We start from the raw sequence: 18,867 nt of genomic DNA on the forward strand, positions 1-18,867 counted from the left end.
CCTCATCAACATCCACGTCGCTGTCATGATGGACGAAACTTCAGGCCTCTATAGAATTTATCTGATGCTCAAAATCGAGCTAGCTAACGTTATACAAAAAAAATTTCTAATTGTAATAGAACTTTCAGGTTTTCCACTTTGTAGAACAGTACATTCACTGTGGTTCACTTCTTTCCGTAAACCTTCTCTTTTGTTGAGTGCACAACCGCCATGGAGTCTTCGACATGTTCAATGGTGTAGGTCCAATCTTCGAATCCTTCTACCTGCAAAGGTTCTTCTAATTCGTCTTGCAAAAGCTTTGCAGGGGACGTCGAGCCTACCTCATCCCCCAACTTGTAAAGAGCGCGATTGTATATCTGTTCCGCGTGGCCAAGAATCTGTATAGGAACATTAAACTTACGTCCGAGCTGGTACCCAAGATTAAGGTCCTTGCAATGGAGCCCAATGGTGAAATCTGGATCATAAGTTCCATTGAATACCAAAGGAGCTTCGGTCTCCCAAGTGTACGTGTTGCCAGCGCTAAATCTAATGGCATCAAAGAGAGATTTTAAATCGACACCACCCCTTTTCCCCAGCAACATGGCCTCAGTCATAGTAACGACATTAACAGCAGCTAACATGTTTGAGACAACCTTGGCAATGGTAGCAGTCCCCATCTCTCCCATGTACAGCACTTTCTTACCGCTCTGTTGTAGAATAGGTAGGCAGTCTTCGAAGAGCTGCCTGTCTCCTCCAACCAGTACAGTCATTTTACCTTGCTTGAGAAGAGCCATGCCACCCGTGACGGGTGCCTCCAGAACTTTGATGCCTTTCATAGCTTCGGAGGTAAAATATGAGTCAACAATAAGCTCTAGCGTAAGTAAAATCCAAGAAAATCATTTTATTCACGTTTTACTTTCTGACAACAAGTTTTAAAACAATACTGCGCGCGAGAAATTGTAACGCAAAAGGCATTATGACACGAAATTCATTCGGACCTTTGAAGTGCAAAGTGACCCAAGAGTTTAAGAAGTCATGGTTCCAGCCCCGACCATTTAGTTTCTTTACCCTTACGGTGTCTCTCCACCGAGAAGTATAGAGTGTATCAATTGAACTTATATCGACCATAAGGAAAAATTAACAAAATGCCGGTATAATCAAAACTACGATGACTGACCATTTCAAATTTCCTTGTTTCCATTGCAGTTCTCAGGTACCCATTTATACTTGGAAAGAGATATCAGTGACACCAGCTGGGTTCCCCCAATGAATAAATATATATATATATATATATATATATAACTAACTGCAGACAGTACTGTTTCGGCCTTCTGGGCCTCATCAGTGCAGTGCTAATGCTAGGATGGGGGAGAACCGAAACGGTCACCCCAAACGACCCAACCTTTGTGGTATCGTCTAAGCCATGCCAGAGTGCTCAAACTAGAGTAAACCAGCGAGCATGCGCAATTGCAACGGCAATGACTCATCCTAGATAGAGTGCTCAATTTGGACATGAAAGCAAATTAAGCTTTGTATGCCAAAGAGCTATATATATATATATATATATATATATATATTTTTTTTTTTTTTATATTTCACGGCGTCTGGGATCGCGTCCACGATACCGTTCGGGATGCCGCGGCCAGAATCAAACCGGGATCCCGCCCTGAAATACATCGGGGTGTCTCCCGGGACAGCTGGGATCCTATCCGGGATTCCACTCGGGATTTCGACGAAATAATAACCGGGAACATGCTATCCGTGCGCCCGCCTCATCTCTTACCTCATCTAATCCTAACTACGCTCTCTTAAAAAGGTGCTCGCTCTAATTTTAAGACACGTACCAGCTTCTTCAGTAAGGTCCAAAGTCTGCTGATAATCCGTGGTTGAGTGGTCAATCCACACCCCTCCTGACCGTAGCCCTGCCAACACCCCGTCCTCTCCAGACAGGACTTGTTTGACATGGGGTGGGGCAGGGAGAGCTGTTGTGACTACATCGCACATGGCAGCCAGTTCACGGGGTGTCTTTGGACGTGGTATATCCCCAGGTAGATCTAGCCCCGCTGTTGGGTCCTTGTCGTGTAAGGCGGACACTGTGAAACCTGACTTAAGAAGGTTCTTAGCAACGGTTGCGCCGACATTTCCTAAGCCGATGATTCCAATTTTATGAGCCGTTTTAGTAGAGTACGCTGACCGGAAGTTGCCATGACGACCGAGGAAAAGACGAAAAGCTTTTCTGCCAATCATTTCCTAAAAGCTGTGTAAGAATAAAAAAGAATCGAATAAATTTATGTTTGCTCAGATAAGGGACCAAAGTGTGTTGACTAAGGGGAGGGGGGTGAGATCACATGGTTTTCAAGGGAAACAGAGGAAAATCAATCGTCACCAAAAGAATATAAGGGAGGGATTATAGAAAATCAACTGCCAAGGAAGGGGGGTGAGGTTCGTAAGAATATTACAGAGGCTTATGGGGGACAAGGTAAGTTTTATGGTGACACACCCAAAATCCACCGACTCCCCCTCCCTCTTGACGAAAAAGGATAGAAACTTCGCTTTTCACAAGGAAACTTTTCGTGTGGTTGCTGCAAAACGAACACTTTTGTTTATTCGAATTAGTCTAAGATTTTGATACGATCAATTGACGAATTGTTTTTCACGGTCAACTTCTTTTCACGACGATCAATTAAAGCTTGTCAATTTTTACGCCTAACGGCTATATATTTTTGTCATTCTACAGTTAACGGCCAACCTCATCGAGGCCCTCTTCTATACGGATTAACGTGGACAGTGGCCACGTATTCATATCAACCGATGGTCGCTCCTGGTACTTATTTTTGAATAATCCACGACATTTGAAACAAAAACGCAACACACTCGGAAAAAAAAACAACAACAACAAAAAAAAAACAATTAAAAAACAATTTAAAAACAACAAATGTTTTTAAAACTGGCGACTTGAAAGGCGTGACACTAAGTCAACCTCTTCCTCTCATTGCAATATCAAAATAATCTCCGCGCTGAATCTTTCTTCTTAAATTCATCTTTTCTTATCGTTGTTAATAATTACATTTCCTATCGAACTTAACTTCTCGTTACTGGTTTTCTCTTCTGCCGTTACCTTTTTTCTTGTTACTCTTTACTCCGTTACTCTGTTACGCGTTATATTGCGTGACTCAGCAACAACTACATTTTGCGCAATTTCGTACTAATAACACGGTCGATGTCGCGCCCCACATCGAATGTCTTGTCCTTTCGATGCCGCCATTTCTAACCTCTCGCCTCTTTAGGCATCATGCTACGATTCTTGAAATTGAAATGCACGATTCAATCACACGGAGCATCTTTCTCCGTTTCATGCTGATATCAGCTGTACGGAATATGAAGTCTTTTAGTCGAAATCTAATTAGCCACACGTATACATTAAATATGCACACCCCAAGTGCAAAAAATGAGCGAAATAAAGACGTTCTCGTCTGACTCTCGGCCTGCGTATGCTCTTACTGTGTTCTTAAAATTTTGTTTCTTCACTGTACGAAGCAATTTGGAGAAATCAATCCACTTTTAGAACCAGAGTCGAATTTAAAGAGGCTTCTCTGTGTAGTATTTGGTTGCATGTACTCCAAGGCATTGTTTAAAAGATCGTGAACAATCATGCAGGTATGATTTGCCTCTTTGGTTTTAACAACTAGGGTGAATTGGTATGATTTGCCTCCTTGGTTTTAACAACTAGGGTGAATTGGTTGATATTTATGTAGGAGTTTCGAGCGTTAGCCATTCGCCTTTCGCTCGGACGTCAGCTTTAACGTGGTCTAAGCTCTCGCAACGGTGGCCAATTCACATAATCAACTCAGTTGTTAAACAAATTACCTTGTAATACGCCCCACTAACGCAGCATCATAGTTTCTCTAGAAAAGGCCCACCTCCTTCATACACTACAAATGGTTTTTCCAGTGTTCATTACTTTAACGGCCAAGTTATAAAATTATTCATCACTTACCTAGCGTTGAAATACGAAGTCTCACTCTTACAAGAGTGCGTTAGGCGTAGTGAGCCGTACAGCGTGACTTGCTAAACCCCGCTCCTCACAAGCGGTTGTCACTCATCGCGCATAATGAGTTGTTCAGTTGGGGAGACGAAGGGCTGTTTGGTCATGCAAAGAAGGCCATTCCGTAGAGTCATTCAAAGGTGCAATTTTGTTTTCAGCGCAGACAAAATCAGACAAATACTGTATTGACTGACAAATGTGAATTGTCTCCAGTCTGCTCGCACGGAGAGCGACCAGGCGGCCCAGAAATATTCTGCGGCAGCAATCTGATCCTGTAGTTTCTTTCTCGAATCTTGGACTCCGTAGCCTACTTGCAGCCGTACCCTCCCCCCCCCCTCCTCCGAGGAGAAACGGACGGGAGTAAAATGTCTGAGCTCCGTCCCTTTCGACTCTCCACGGGGGAAGGGTACGGCCATACCAGGCTATTGACTCTACTCATTTTTTTCCCAACTCCTTCTAAACAAGACGATCTCGCTAAGGGCCAACCAATCAAATTCTAGGGAGGGGGGCATAGGGGGTTTGACGTGGTAACAACAACTACGGTTGACATCTTATGACCGTCTTTTGTTACCTTTCATTTATGTTACTTTCACAGTAGCCTGCGAAGCAAGCCCTGGGGGAGAGGAGGGGGGATTGGGGCGGGCGGAATGTGCGGAATCCCCTCCGCACTTTCCGTTCCCCCCAAATCCCCCTCCTTTCCCCCAGGGCTTGCTTCGCAGGCTACTTTCACAGTAATTAATTTACTAGTTAGCAAATATTGTACTATGTAGTACAGTAGCAAAGGTGGAATTTATTTTGGTTTAGAATTAGATCGAGGATTCCACAAATCAAATATTTACTCCGCAATTAATTCAATTTGTTATATACATGTAATTAAAAAGAGTGGATTTAATACTTAGCGGGTGGATGATTAACGAAAGTTGTGACACTATAAACAAAGTTGTCGAATCTAAAGCGAGGGTGCTATTACTTCGAACAAGAAATGAAAATATCTAATAACAACCTCAGTTCTTCTCTATGAAACGCACTGACTAAAGCACCACTTCGGAACTTAACATAGTTATCATTGCAGTAAATATTTTCAGTCATCGATTATCAGCTTCTCAGACCCTCGGTCCCCTCCCCCACAGAATCAGTGACTCTTCCACTAGAAGTTCGAAGTCGCAGAGCTCTTCTGTCTACAAAAATAGGGTCAGTGCTTTTATGCCTAGAGTGGTTCTGTTAAAATCCATCAACCAAAAGTTGTTCGTCTTATAGTTTCCTTTCCACATGAATTGCTCACTACAAAACACGAAATATTCAGAAAAGGCTCTTCAGCTTGCGTACTAGCAGTTATTCTCGCGGGCAAGAAACAATGCTAATCGTCTTCTTTGAACTGTCACGCAACGCTACTGTCCATTTTTTTTTTTTTTTTTGTTTTTTTTTCTTGGCGGGGAAGAAAGATGGGAGGAGTGAAGGGAGTCGTCGCGTGACATCTCAAAAGACAGCTGGGAAGGACACTGTGCAAGATATTCAAACGCTTATTGATACTGGTTGTCTTGGTGATTTAACTACTTCCTATTTCGGCGGAGATATTTTAGGAACAACTAAAGGCCTCCTTACAAGCCATAAGAGCATCCATGGCGTTCGGAGCGATTCTAAGCATTTGCAGAGGTACGCCATTAAAGTTGTAGTGGTAATCTTTATAAGTGATCCATTTTCCGTCCTCGTCGCCTTTGGTGTGATGCCCATCATATTTCCAGAATCCCGAGGAATCCTAAAGTAAATGGAAAAAAAAAATACATCACGCCACTGATTGCGTTCAAAATGACCGCAACAATAATTTGGATTAAACGTGCGCCCAACGAACCGTTCACTTGTTATACAAGCTATGACAAACCTTGTAGACGCATGTGACGACTCCCTCGTGGTATCTCACTCCCCCGGTGTTATTCCCCGCCGTAGCGCTGTAACCTCCCTGGGGGAAAAACACAATTGAGTCCACGCCTACTTGGTCTTCACTTGGGACCTTGTCAATCGCCAGGTCCTGCAGTAAACCAGAATTCAAGTTAGTTTTGACCTTCACACCCTAACATCAGTATGCATTTTCTCCATACTGTTCTCTATACATTTCCAAAGGTGCTAACAAAAAGAATTTGTTTAACAACCAAGAGCTTCTTTAATTGGTGGTCATTTTCTTAATGTTTAACTCGGCAGCAATCTGTGTCTGCTTCTGTTAAAACTTGCCACTGGATCCCCCAGATTTCGTCCGTGTTCTGTGAACAAACTATTCTCTCCCGTAAACACTTCGTTTTCCCCCAAGATGTACCTATTTCGTCTACATACCTTATACGACTGGACTTTTCCTGTAGGATCTCCGTCGTCCCAGTCCACTGTGTATTTTAAAGTCTCGCGGTCGAAGCTCACAATGGTCGCCGTGTAGTATGCCCATTTTTGATGATGGGATATCACGTGATCACCTATGACAGGCGCACAGTAGCTTCTGGCTTCCTCTACGTGACCAAGTAAAGGCAAAATAGCCTCCCTAAAAATTATCGTTTAAAGATTAATAATCGTGTTAGAAAGTAGCCTGGAGTCACCTTCTACAATCTGAATGGTTGTTCGTTCATTTCAAGAGCAACCATTTTCATTTTACAGGGTCTTGGACTGCGTTCACACTTGGTGCTCGAGCACGGCGCCCGAGTACGATTCTTGATGGGCACTTATTTGAACACACCTTTTTTTCAAGTACCCACGCCAGAATTCGGGCACCGTGCCCGCCTTGTACTTGTGTCCACTTCGAATTCTCATCAGCTCGCACTGAAACCTGAAACTGTTTTAGTTCTAGTTTAACAACATTAAATCGAAGGGCGCTCTATCTGCTCTGGGAAAGCTAACTTGACCTTGACAGTATGATACTCACTGTATTTCCGCTAATTTCTCTATGAACACGTGTTCAGAGTGGACATCCTGTAAATTGATGGGTTGGATCTCCTGACCGCCCACCAACAGCCCCACCACTGTTTTTTGCCAGTCATTGTCTGCTCCCACGATCACTGGGACCAACGGCTTCTTCAGAGACTAAAAAAACGCCAAATTCTATTATCAATCGCGTTTGAGTAAAAAATCGCGTAGAAACCAGACAAAAAAATTCTTAACTTACCTTAAGAGCGAACTGCAGTTCTATTCTGCAGTTTTCACTGTTGGCGTACTGTTTACTAACAAACGCTAACACCACTTTGGCCTTTCCGAGTCCTTCGGCGATTTGCTCAAACTGAAACGAATAAATGAACGGAATTAAACACACATGCAAAAAACTGTGAAGCCTTGCAAGGCTGGGGAGTTCAAAATTTACGAACAGGTTAATATCCCGAGTTCATTTGTCACTGGAGAAAGAAGAGGAAGGAAGAGGAAGAAAAAATAACACTTCACAACTATCGCGCAGAAATTATTCTGTTACAATGCTGAGTCGTCAGACAAGGATTTGTGATGAAGCTGGCTCGCTATATGGCAAAGGAAGAGAGGAGGAGGGGGAGAGGAAGGGGCAGAGGGGAGGGGCAGAGGGGAGAGGCAGGGGGAGGGGCAGGGGGAGGCGGCAGTGGCGACCGGTTTGCGAATCGTTCGTCGACACGCTGGTTCGTTACACAAGGATTTCGATGAAACGGAGGAGGTTCGTCAAATCGGAGTAATGTTGCAAATCATTTGTTCCACTGAGAGGTAAGCAAAAGGAAACTGTTCTTTCTTTTGACTCACCATGCCTAGGGATTCCTCATTCTGATTGGTTGTCCTTAGCCGCTCTATGTCAATCCATAAGGAGAACTTGTTTTCTTTCACCAGGCTGGCGTGCACTTTCCGGGGGTCCGCAAATGGAGATCCAATGAACTCTTTCACCTGATCATTGCCAAAAATAATAATAAAGCGGAACATTGTCAATGTTTTGCACCTAGTAGTTACAAAAACGTTCACCCAATCTTAGTCACCCAATCTTAGTCAATCAATCATTTAAAAAGTCAGTCAGCCGCTCTATGTCAATCCATAAGGAGAACTTGTTTTCTTTCACCAGGCTGGCGTGCACTTGCCGGGGGTCCGCAAATGGAGATCCGATGAACTCTTTCACCTGATCATTGCCAAAAATAATAATAAAGCGGAACATTGTCAATGTTTTGCACCTAGTAGTTACAAAAACGTTCAATTGCTCACCCAATCTTAGTCAATCAATCATTTCAAAAGTCAGTCAGGCAGTAAATGAGTCAATTAGGCCTGAAAATCGATGTGTCGGTCAGTCAGCCATTTGGTCAGTCAGTCAGTCAGTCAGCTAGTCAGTCAGTCATTCAGTCAGTCCGTCGGCCAGTCATTCAGTCAGTCCGTCGGCCAGTCATTAAGTCAGTCAGTCCGTCAGTCATTCAGTCAGTCCGTCCGCCAGTCATTCAGTCAGTCCGTCGGCCAGTCATTCAGTCAGTCCGTCGGCCAGTCATTCAGTCAGTCCGTCGGCTAGTCATTCAGTCAGTCCGTCGGCCAGTCATTAAGTCAGTCAGTCCGTCAGTCATTCAGTCAGTCCGTCGGCCAGTCATTCAGTCAGTCCGTCGGCCAGTCATTCAGTCAGTCCGTCGGCTAATCATTCAGTCAGTCCGTCGGCCAGTCATTCAGTCAGTCCGTCGGCCAGTCATTCAGTCAGTCCGTCGGCTAGTCATTCAGTCAGTCCGTCGACCAGTCATTAAGTCAGTCAGTCCATCAGTCATTCAGTCAGTCCGTCGGCCAGTCATTCAGTCAGTCCGTCCGCCAGTCATTCAGTCAGTCCGTCGGCCAGTCATTCAGTCAGTCCGCCGGCCAGTCATTCAGTCAGTCCGTCGGCCAGTCATTCAGTCAGTCTGTCGGCCAGTCATTCAGTCAGTCCGTCGGCTAGTCATTCAGTCAGTCCGTCGGCCAGTCATTAAGTCAGTCAGTCCGTCAGTCATTCAGTCAGTCCGTCGGCCAGTCATTCAGTCAGTCCGTCGGCCAGTCATTCAGTCAGTCCGTCGGCCAGTCATTCAGTCAGTCTGTCGGCTAGTCATTCAGTCAGTCCGTCGGCCAGTCATTAAGTCAGTCAGTCCGTCAGTCATTCAGTCAGTCCGTCGGCCAGTCATTCAGTCAGTCCGTCGGCCAGTCATTCAGTCAGTCCGTCGGCTAATCATTCAGTCAGTCCGTCGGCCAGTCATTCAGTCAGTCCGTCGGCCAGTCATTCAGTCAGTCCGTCGGCTAGTCATTCAGTCAGTCCGTCGACCAGTCATTAAGTCAGTCAGTCCATCAGTCATTCAGTCAGTCCGTCGGCCAGTCATTCAGTCAGTCCGTCCGCCAGTCATTCAGTCAGTCCGTCGGCCAGTCATTCAGTCAGTCCGCCGGCCAGTCATTCAGTCGGTCCGTCGGCCAGTCATTCAGTCAGTCTGTCGGCCAGTCATTCAGTCAGTCCGTCGGCTAGTCATTCAGTCAGTCCGTCGGCCAGTCATTAAGTCAGTCAGTCCGTCAGTCATTCAGTCAGTCCGTCGGCCAGTCATTCAGTCAGTCCGTCGGCCAGTCATTCAGTCAGTCCGTCGGCCAGTCATTCAGTCAGTCTGTCGGCTAGTCATTCAGTCAGTCCGTCGGCCAGTCATTAAGTCAGTCAGTCCGTCAGTCATTCAGTCAGTCCGTCGGCCAGTCATTCAGTCAGTCTGTCGGCCAGTCATTCAGTCAGTCCGTCGGCCAGTCATTCAGTCAGTCCGTCGGCCAGTCATTCAGTCAGTCCGTCGGCCAGTCATTCAGTCAGTCCGTCGGCTAGTCATTCAGTCAGTCCGTCGGCCAGTCATTAAGTCAGTCAGTCCATCAGTCATTCAGTCAGTCTGTCGGCCAGTCATTCAGTCAGTCCGTCGGCTAGTCATTCAGTCAGTCCGTCGGCCAGTCATTAAGTCAGTCAGTCCGTCAGTCATTCAGTCAGTCCGTCGGCCAGTCATTCAGTCAGTCGGCCAGTCATTCAGTCAGTCCGTCGGCCAGTCATTCAGTCAGTCCGTCGGCCAGTCATTCAGTCAGTCCGTCGGCCAGTCATTAAGTCAGTCCGTCGGCCAGTCATTCAGTCAGTCCGTCGGCCAGTCATTCAGTCAGTCCGTCGGCCAGTCATTCAGTCAGTCCGTCGGCCAGTCATTCAGTCAGTCCGTCGGCCAGTCATTCAGTCAGTCCGTCGGCCAGTCATTCAGTCAGTCCGTCGGCCAGTCATTAAGTCAGTCAGTCCGTCAGTCATTCAGTCAGTCCGTCGGCCAGTCATTCAGTCAGTCCGTCGGCCAGTCATTCAGTCAGTCCGTCGGCCAGTCATTCAGTCAGTCCGTCGGCCAGTCATTCAGTCAGTCCGTCGGCTAGTCATTCAGTCAGTCCGTCGGCCAGTCATTAAGTCAGTCAGTCCGTCAGTCATTCAGTTCGTCAGTCAGACAAATCAATCGATCAGTCTGCCAGTCATTTAGTAAGTCAGTCCGTCAGTCAGTCAGTCAGTCAAACTAATTAGCCAGTCAGTCAAATCAATCACTCAGTCAAATCAATCAGTCAGTCAGTCAGCCAGTCAGTCAGGAATTCACGCATTCAGTCAGTCAGTCGCTCAGTCAGTGAGTCAATCCGTGAGTAACAAAGGTAAAAAATATATCGTCAACTATCGTCAACCTTAATCTCAATCGCCGATCTAATGCCGGGTTTTATCGGTGTATTCGAAATCAAAGTATAACCTAAACAATATGCAACTACAGTTACTTACCTGTTTGGCTTTCTGTGCATTTTCTGAATTCAGCCAGCAATAACTGATAAACACGTCAGCGGAATCTCGGATTCCAGCGGCCGGGGCATCTTCGGTACTCTGCAAATCTGAATAAAAAGTCACTTTGTGAGGTCAATTGACTGACAGATTTAGGTTGATATACAGAAACAAGCATGTGCTTTGCGTTTTAACTGTTAACCCTGGTGAGCAGTATTTTGATGAGACACGCTTTCCCACGCTTCGCATAGTGATTCTAACGTATGAGTCTGTGGATAAAACTCGAGTGCGTGACCATCCAAATGAAGGCTATCGAGCTGTACTTTCATGTGATTCTGCCTATTATGCTGTACAAGGTGGCTCCAACTGACACCCAAGCATGTCACCATTCAAATGAAAGGATACTGTGTGGTAGAACCGTTTTGTTACGCTCTACGAGGTGGTTGTAACTTTCAAGTCAGTGGGCAATATCCTAGTATGTGACCACAAAAATACAAAACATACCTTGTACGCTTCCAAGTTCTTGCGGAAATTTAACTTCAGGCACACTCTTCTTAACAGCTCGCAGAAGCTCTGTCATCTTAGAATCCTGTACATCTCTGTTGTTGAAGTGAATGTAAACTTCACCAGCAATAAGCAAACCCACAACTGTCATCATCCATTCGAAAGATCCACTGCCCACTACAACAGGGATAACTGGTTTCCTAGCGGTCTTTTTGGCATACTGGAACTCCTGACGACAAATTTCGTCCCTGGGAAGAAGAAAAATGGCAACCAAAAATAATTAATTGTTATAAGCAAGCCGAAATTGCATCGGTTTTTCTTGGTCTGTAAAGGTGCGTCACTTTCTGTACCAATCACATGTGAAATTGAACGTAGATGCTGTAGATGTTGCAAGAAACCGCCCCATCAGAATTATCGCCTGCGATCGCAACACTACCTTCAATTAGCTGTGGTCTGAGTTTTGATATCTCCAAAGACAGCTTTAAAGGGGGCCAGGTGCCTTGGATAATATGAATAGAGGTAATAGCGCTACAAGCTACGACAAATTTTACTTCGTTCGCAATGACTCGAAAAAGGTTTGGTCGACTAAATTTGCTGCATAAGACGCCAATTTGGCGATATGTGTTTGGTGCTCCCTCCATGCGGCAAGTTGCAGCATCTTAAACTTAGTCCTAATGGTCTGAAATCAAAGTGAGATAAACATTTTCCGACATCAAAAAACTTTAATAAATAATGTTGCGGCATTTTCTTCTAAAAAAATTGCCACTTTTTCCTGGATTACCTGCGTATTGACGCCTTACACCTTAACATCAATAACCAAATTCACCTTTACTCTTCTCTACACATTGCTTTGTTGCTAACAAGGAGAATTCGCTCAACCCTTTAAGTCCTAAGAGAGGATAGCACCTAATTTTACCATAGAGCTCCACCCCTTGGAACAAAGAAAATAATCACTAACTTTAAAGTAGCCCCTGATTGTTAAACAAATTCTTCTTGTCAGCACCTTAGGAAATGAGTATGGGGAATACGCACTACTAGACGCTGGCCACACTTTGGGTTTCAAGGGTTAAGGGCTCCGATGACAAGTGACCAAAAGACATACGATGTGGTCAGCGATTTGGTATGTTATATAAAGTGCCTTCTCCTTTTTTTTTCCCGGCGATCAAAAATTTATGTCTGGCGAAAAGTTGAGCTTGGCGCCCTAAGTAATAAATTTACTTAATGAATGCTCACTTGACGTATTCATCACTGAGACACGCCACAAACACCTTTGATGTGTTAATCTGTTGTACGGTCTCTATCAGTGAGTGTTGAGCCTGTCTGTCGCCATTCACCGTGGCTCCGTAGCCTTCCAGTTGATATCGAATGTCACGTGGGTCGCAGATACTCGACAAAACTGCTTCGTCGTAGCTAGGTGGAGGATCAGATGATCCCAGCTCATGATTTCTAATGGCTGAAGGGCTGTTAGCCTGTTAAAGGGAACATGAAAAATTAATGTCTTTTTTGAAACAATTTTCTAATGATGTGAGTATAGTCTGAATAACAAGCAATCATCAAAGTGGGTGCAAGCGATGCATGTCATGCTGTTAGAACGAATTAAAATACACGCATTTGCGTACATGCGCTAATCTCCTTCATGCGCGAATCTCCTTCATGCGCGACTAACTACACGCACTGTGAATTTCGCACGCATTAAACTCACTCGACGTTCGTGGGGGTGCTGTTGTACAAGCGAGGGGTACTGTAGATATAGGGGATGTCTGTTAGTCTGTTGGTCGGTCGAACAGTCTCCTGTTATCAGATATTTTTTCGGGGATGTGGGGGGTCTGGGTTTGGCGATAGTTTAGCAGTGCAAGAGTCGGCGGTCGGAATAACGAGCAATAGCTAACACGTTCTTTTCCCCTCGTTACTCCGCTTGCCGACTTTTGCGCTGCAACGCTGTTACGCACCTCTGGAAAAAAAAAAAAAAAAAAAAAACGCCTGATCGCAGGTTAGTCGAACCATGGATTGACTTTTCTCAATCTTGAAGAAATACATATTGTATACGTTATTTATTAACTTTAGGTGATAATTCTAGAATTGATAAATAGAAATAGAAATCTCTAAGAAATGCGTATTGTATACGTTATTTATTAACTTTAGGTGATAATTCTAGAATTGATAAATAGAAATAGAAATCTCTAAGAAATGTATATTGTATACGTTATTTATTAACTTTAGGTGATAATTCTAGAATTGATAAATTGAAATAAAAATCTCTAAGAAATGCATATTGTACACGTTGTTAATTTTATTAACTTTAGGTTATAATTCTAGAATTGATAAATAGAAATAGAAATCTCTAAGAACTGTTACTGCTTAGTTAAGGGGCCGACCATTTAACTCTTGTGGGGGAGGGGGGTGGGGGTGATTTTGAAAAAAAATTTCCTGCAAGCGCTTGCTGGAAGAAAAATTGCATGCAGCCCAAATGTAACAGAAAAAATGTAACCAGAGAAAACGGAAAAAAATACCCTGCCCAGCAGATTGCTAGAAAAAAAATGTCTTGATGACCAGAAATCACCCACCCACCCCCCCCTCAAAAGTTAAATGGTCGGCCCCTGACATAATTATAGATTCCATGTTGCCACGCGTCCGTTCGGCAAGAGATCACAGATGACGTCAAATGCGGTAAGATTAAAAACTGGCACACAAGGCCCAGCTTCCCTACAGGTCATCAGTAAGAACCAATCAAAATGCGTGTAAGATTCAGCTTACTATACATGTCATCGGTAAGAACCAATCAAAATGTGTGTAAGATTCAGCTAATTATGCAAGTCATCAGTACAATCAAACTACGTGTAAGATTCAGCTTATTATGCATGTATACAATAAAACTGCTATGTACCTTTGAGTACGAGATAAATATGTCACAAGGACGAATTACGCCATCCACAGCACTACTAGAATTATCTTCAGACAAGATGTCCAGCACATTGGGTGAGATTCGTAACTTGGACAGCTCCATTCCCGTAAAATGAAAGTTGTAACCTGAGTATGTGATCCACTTGTTGTCCTCTTCCCCCTTGGTGTGCACACCGTCATAAAGTTTCTGCCCCCCACGACCATTAGAAACACTTGTTATTCGTCCCTTGAAATGATAAAACATTCGGGTGATTTTGTAATTTTTCAAACTAGATAACAACTAACCACAAATCAATAAAAACACAGCCACACGATCACACACTTATACACACATACGCACGCGCGTATGACACGCACACACGCACGCAGATGCACAAAACACACAGACACACTGCACACGCACGCGCACACGCACGCACGCACGCACGCACATACCTGATGGTATCGTAAACCACCAAGACGTACACCCTCCTGACCTCGATACTTCCCTTGAGGAAACAACACAATGGAGCCAATGGCGACCTCGTCTGGCTCAGGAACACGGTCTAGAGCCAAGTTGTAGTAATCAATTATACGGCCGGTAGGATCCTGATCATCCCAATTGATTTCATACTGGAGCTTTTCGGAGTTGAATGAGACTATGGTTGCTGTGAAGTATTGCCATGGGGTTGATTCCCACATTGCTAAAACCTAGATTTAATTTTAAAACATGTCAACCCCAATTATTAATTATTAATGTATCATCAAGATGGATTTTTGAAAGACAGGGAAGGAAGAGAAGCTTATCTTAGAGGGGGAGGGGAGGGGGGAATACATGTAAGAAAAGAGATGCGTGGAGAGAGTGGTAAGGCAGAACACTGGTTTTTGTTTTTTGTTTCTGATGGGTTAGAGGGTAGACTTTTAGGGAGGGGTGTGGTGAGATAGATAGATCGATAGATAGATAGATAGATAGATAGATAGATAGATAGATAGATAGATAGATAGATAGATAGATAGGTAGGTAGATAGTTTATTACCAAATAAAATACATTGCAGCCATAGGCTGAATTGCGTGCTTTTCACAATCATTGATTATATAAGACTATATAAGACTACCAATTACAAAAATGCTAAGACCTAAATAAAATTACTAATATAGCTAATAATTATATCTAATATACAGCAGTGGAATAGCTAAAAATCTAGGTTAGCACAGGTGCACATAGCCGGGATAAATGAAGATTTAAAACGATCAGTGCGAAAGTGCGGCATGTTAAAAACACGCTTGTGTCTAGTATAATTGTAAGCTGAGAGAAGCCTATCTGGCAGCAAATTATATAATTTGTGAGATGGATTTGAGACAGACAAAAACAGATCCATACATAATTTTCATGGTAAGGTTAAACTAAGGATTAGGAATGGGGGACAGCATGAAGAAGCATCAACTCTTCAATTTCTAGAAATCATTAACATTCTTTTTTCTCCTTACCTTCCTCCTCCTCCACTCCACTTACAAATAGCCAGTTCACCTCTGGCCTGTTGGGGTTTTCAATCATAGAAACTTTTTTTGTTTGTATGTTTCCATTTATCTGTGTGTTTTTAATCAGTGGCCAAGACGAAAACAACTGGGTGTAATGGAATTGCATTATCCTGACAAATTCATGTTTTTGTCATCTTTTTTCTCTTGAAAATATATGTTTACTGTAACTACAGTAACTGGTACCACTCTGGGTCAGTGACACTCAATTTGACAACACACACTGCATGACTAAATCCTTTAAATACTCACCGGATCTCCAACTTTTGGGAGATTTCTATTCTTAGTAGCAAACTGCTGCAAAATAATAATTAAATTGTACAATTATCCATTGCAAGTACAGTAAGTTATAGATCATTCGCTCCGATGAAGGGCTAATGCTCGAAAAGTCAGCTTTTGTAATCGTTATGGTGGCCAATTTACCATTTCAACTTTGTTGATATATATATCCATATTATTTCGTTACTCCCACCGATGCAGCCCCAAACAGTACCTTTCGAAACTATCAGCCTTTATTCATTTGTATTAAGTTATAAATCAGCTTGCTAGTTTTGGACCTCACACTAACCAATGGTATTTTGTTTTAAAACAAATGAATACACATTAAGATGCAAATTGAGAGGCGATGATTCCATTAACTGTCGATCCTGAGTGTATCAACAAATCAAATTTTTTTATACTCACCTTCAACAACAAAGACCAATTTACATCTTGGACTATATTTTATTCACTGAATAAATTGAGAGTCCAATTATTTTCTTTTCCAACATTACAGACTAAAAAATTGGTTCTATCAATTCACTATGAACAAAATTATTTGACCCTAAGGAAGTGTTTTTCTATAAGAGAATCCACTGCAAATTTGTTAACGTTTACCTGAACTTGAGATGGGCTTTGTTGCAAAGTTAAGTTCAGCTGTTCATTTGTCTGCCTCAGTTCGCTGAGTTCACTTTCTTTTTCAATCTGCTCCAGTCTCAATCTTTCAATTTCCTTCACAAGCATATCATGGCTGTCATCTTCAGGAGACTCTGATCGCTCAACTGGCTTTGTCACTGCATACTCACCATTCACTTGGCCCTGTTGCAGTTTCTCATTTTCTGCACGCAGCTTGCTGATTTCTGCCTCCCGTGAGCGTTCTACATTTCGTAAACGGTCTATTTCTTGTAGGAGACGGGTTTCGTTCTCATGGACTTGAAAGCTTTGGGTGGATGGGGCACAACCCATTTTAGAATCAAACTGGTATTAGCCTGTATTTGACTGCTTTGCTTTCCTGTAAGTTTACTGATGACAAAAGTATCTGGTAGGGAGATTGAATTATGCAGATTGAAATGCCTGAATAACAGGCACAATTCCAGGGTCACTTTTCACCCCTCATGACTCTGAAATGACAAGAAAAATGAAGGGAAAAACTAATGGATTAGCCTTTCAACTCCAAGAAGCAATAAATATGCAGCTTCTCCCAATAATATCCATACCTTACCCTGTAAACAAGTAGTGAGAATACTCAAAATTATCATATAGTTGTTTGACATAACACCAACTTCTCCAAGCTAATTTACAAGGGAATGTTTAGTAGCTAGAGGGGAGAATTTACTACCTGATCTTAGGAATTGAAGGGTCCTAGGGATGATTTCACCTTATTACTGAGAAAATACCTAGACTAAGTCTAAATTTATTTATATACTCAGTTACCACAACAAACAGGAGAACACAAGATTCAGGAAACTTGCTAAATTTAAGCTCATTCAGATAATATTTGTTTGCGACCCAAATCAAATTCATTGGAAGCCAACTGACCAACAGAAATCTTACGCCAAGCAAGGTGCTTTGAGTAAGTAGTAGAGGGGAGCATTGGGGTTTGCGGTTTTGGCTACTTGTTAGATTGATTTTTCGGTTTTTGTGCCAAAAAATGTTAGTTTTTCCATTTTGTTATTTACTGTGTTTTACTGATTTTCTGTTTACAGCATTTGGTTTTAGGTTTTGTCAAAAATTTTGACGAGTGCTCGGATTTGGTATCCAATGTGCTTTTTTGGTTTTTCATTTTGGGGTTCCCGTTTCTCTTTGATATGAGCAGCAGTTATACACCTCTACTGAACTCAAATAACCACAAAACCTACGTTGCTCCTCTTGTAACCACAGTATCAGATCGATTAGGATTTCGACAACTGAGATGTGCAAATTTTACGGTTTAGTCATGATTTTGCATGCGGTTTTTGGTTTTGATTGAATTTTTTTGTGGTTTTGCGGTTTCTAATAGAACCCAAGCCCCCCTCCTAGTACGGTCTACAAATGAATTCACTTATTTCTTATTTTTGTCCAGGACAAAGTAAATTATTCACAGAGTCATTTGCCAAGGTCAAATATTGATTAATGGCAGATTGCAAATTCTAACCGCTTGTCAAGGAGATGAGAAGTAAAATAAGCAGCTCAAAAATTAATGCTGACCTTTTAACATATGCGATTAACTGTGGGCGAGTAAATGCAAGGTGTTCTTCTGTAAGTTAAGATGAACTACCTCTCGATTCAGGCAGTATTGTGAAACCTTGAATTTACACATGATCTGAATTTTTTTAGTGTCTTTGGGCCCTGATGCGATTGCAGAATGTTTAACAACTCTTGACATCTCAACTTTGTTATTTACTTCATTGTACGCTTCTAACTGTAGTAGCTGCGATAGCGTCGAACGGTAATATTTACATACACTGTAAGCTTACGTTTTCACGCTTTTGTCGCCATGCAGTGTTACAGTGTGCCTTTATCGATTTTTGTTAACTACGAATCTTTACCATACCAGACTCACAAATATAATAGTCATTTTATATGTAAGCTCGGTTCGGCTGGAGGGGAACAAATTTCGCTCTCGCTCATGACACAAGGAGCTCGCTCGGCTCGGTTCGTATGTAATGATTGAGAGCCAAATATAATTCCTTCCGATCTTTCTAATCAGTCACCGAGAACATATCATATATCACCTTACCAGTTGTTCAAAATGATGTAAAGACCAGCTTTTTTGAGTTAGATAATCTTTCCTAAATCTGAGAAATATCTCCCGCAGTCCGGGATTATTATGCACTAAGCAACTATACGCTTCCCACGTCTTGCTTCCTTCGTAGAAGAGCATAATAGGGCCGTAATTGCTTACAAAATTTCCTTGGAAACCCCAATCCAAACAAAACGCTTCATTGAAAATAGATATTA

General features: G+C 42.8%; 2 protein-coding genes across 4 annotated transcripts; both read right to left on the minus strand.

Moving 5' to 3' along the window:
* Positions 1-39: 39 nt before the first annotated feature.
* On the minus strand, positions 40-4,469 carry LOC111345824 (uncharacterized). 2 transcript variants are annotated; one of them, XM_022953110.2, is made up of 3 exons: positions 3,977-4,469; positions 1,824-2,236; positions 40-817 (listed from the first exon to the last, which is right to left on the minus strand). In XM_022953110.2, exons 2-3 carry the CDS (start codon positions 2,224-2,226, stop codon positions 165-167), a joined length of 1,056 nt encoding a protein of 351 aa, XP_022808845.2. In that variant the 5' UTR covers positions 2,227-2,236; positions 3,977-4,469; the 3' UTR covers positions 40-164. The 2 variants fall into 2 exon arrangements, with proteins under 2 accessions (XP_022808845.2, XP_022808846.2); XM_022953111.2 differs by having other exon boundaries at positions 3,847-3,982.
* Positions 4,470-4,794: 325 nt separating this feature from the next.
* Positions 4,795-18,861, minus strand: LOC111345820 (uncharacterized). Of its 2 annotated transcripts, none has more exons than XM_088745307.1 (14): positions 18,647-18,861; positions 16,546-17,048; positions 15,922-15,963; positions 14,589-14,843; positions 14,137-14,379; positions 12,486-12,721; positions 11,253-11,500; positions 10,752-10,858; positions 7,757-7,894; positions 7,167-7,277; positions 6,927-7,084; positions 6,350-6,548; positions 5,904-6,050; positions 4,795-5,780 (listed from the first exon to the last, which is right to left on the minus strand). In XM_088745307.1, exons 2-14 carry the CDS (start codon positions 16,891-16,893, stop codon positions 5,601-5,603), a joined length of 2,412 nt encoding a protein of 803 aa, XP_088601433.1. In that variant the 5' UTR covers positions 16,894-17,048; positions 18,647-18,861; the 3' UTR covers positions 4,795-5,600. The 2 variants fall into 2 exon arrangements, with proteins under 2 accessions (XP_088601433.1, XP_088601432.1); XM_088745306.1 differs by having other exon boundaries at positions 15,922-15,966.
* Positions 18,862-18,867: the final 6 nt, after the last annotated feature.

The sequence above is a fragment of the Stylophora pistillata genome, chromosome 14 (assembly GCF_964205215.1).
Source record: "Stylophora pistillata chromosome 14, jaStyPist1.2, whole genome shotgun sequence".
Lineage (NCBI taxonomy): Eukaryota > Metazoa > Cnidaria > Anthozoa > Scleractinia > Pocilloporidae > Stylophora > Stylophora pistillata.

Excerpts from the sequence above, each read along its gene's own strand:
- LOC111345824 (XM_022953110.2), bottom strand. The coding sequence starts at position 2,226 with ATGATTGGCAGAAAAGCTTTTCGTCTTTTCCTCGGTCGTCATGGCAAC. Across the intron at positions 818-1,823 it reads GGACCTTACTGAAGAAGCTG|CTATGAAAGGCATCAAAGTT; the intron begins GTACGTGTCTTA and ends TTACCTCCGAAG.
- LOC111345820 (XM_088745306.1), bottom strand. The coding sequence starts at position 16,893 with ATGGGTTGTGCCCCATCCACCCAAAGCTTTCAAGTCCATGAGAACGAA. Across the intron at positions 11,501-12,485 it reads CTCAGTGATGAATACGTCAA|GGACGAAATTTGTCGTCAGG; the intron begins GTGAGCATTCAT and ends TCTTCTTCCCAG. Across the intron at positions 7,278-7,756 it reads ATGAGGAATCCCTAGGCATG|TTTGAGCAAATCGCCGAAGG; the intron begins GTGAGTCAAAAG and ends TATTCGTTTCAG.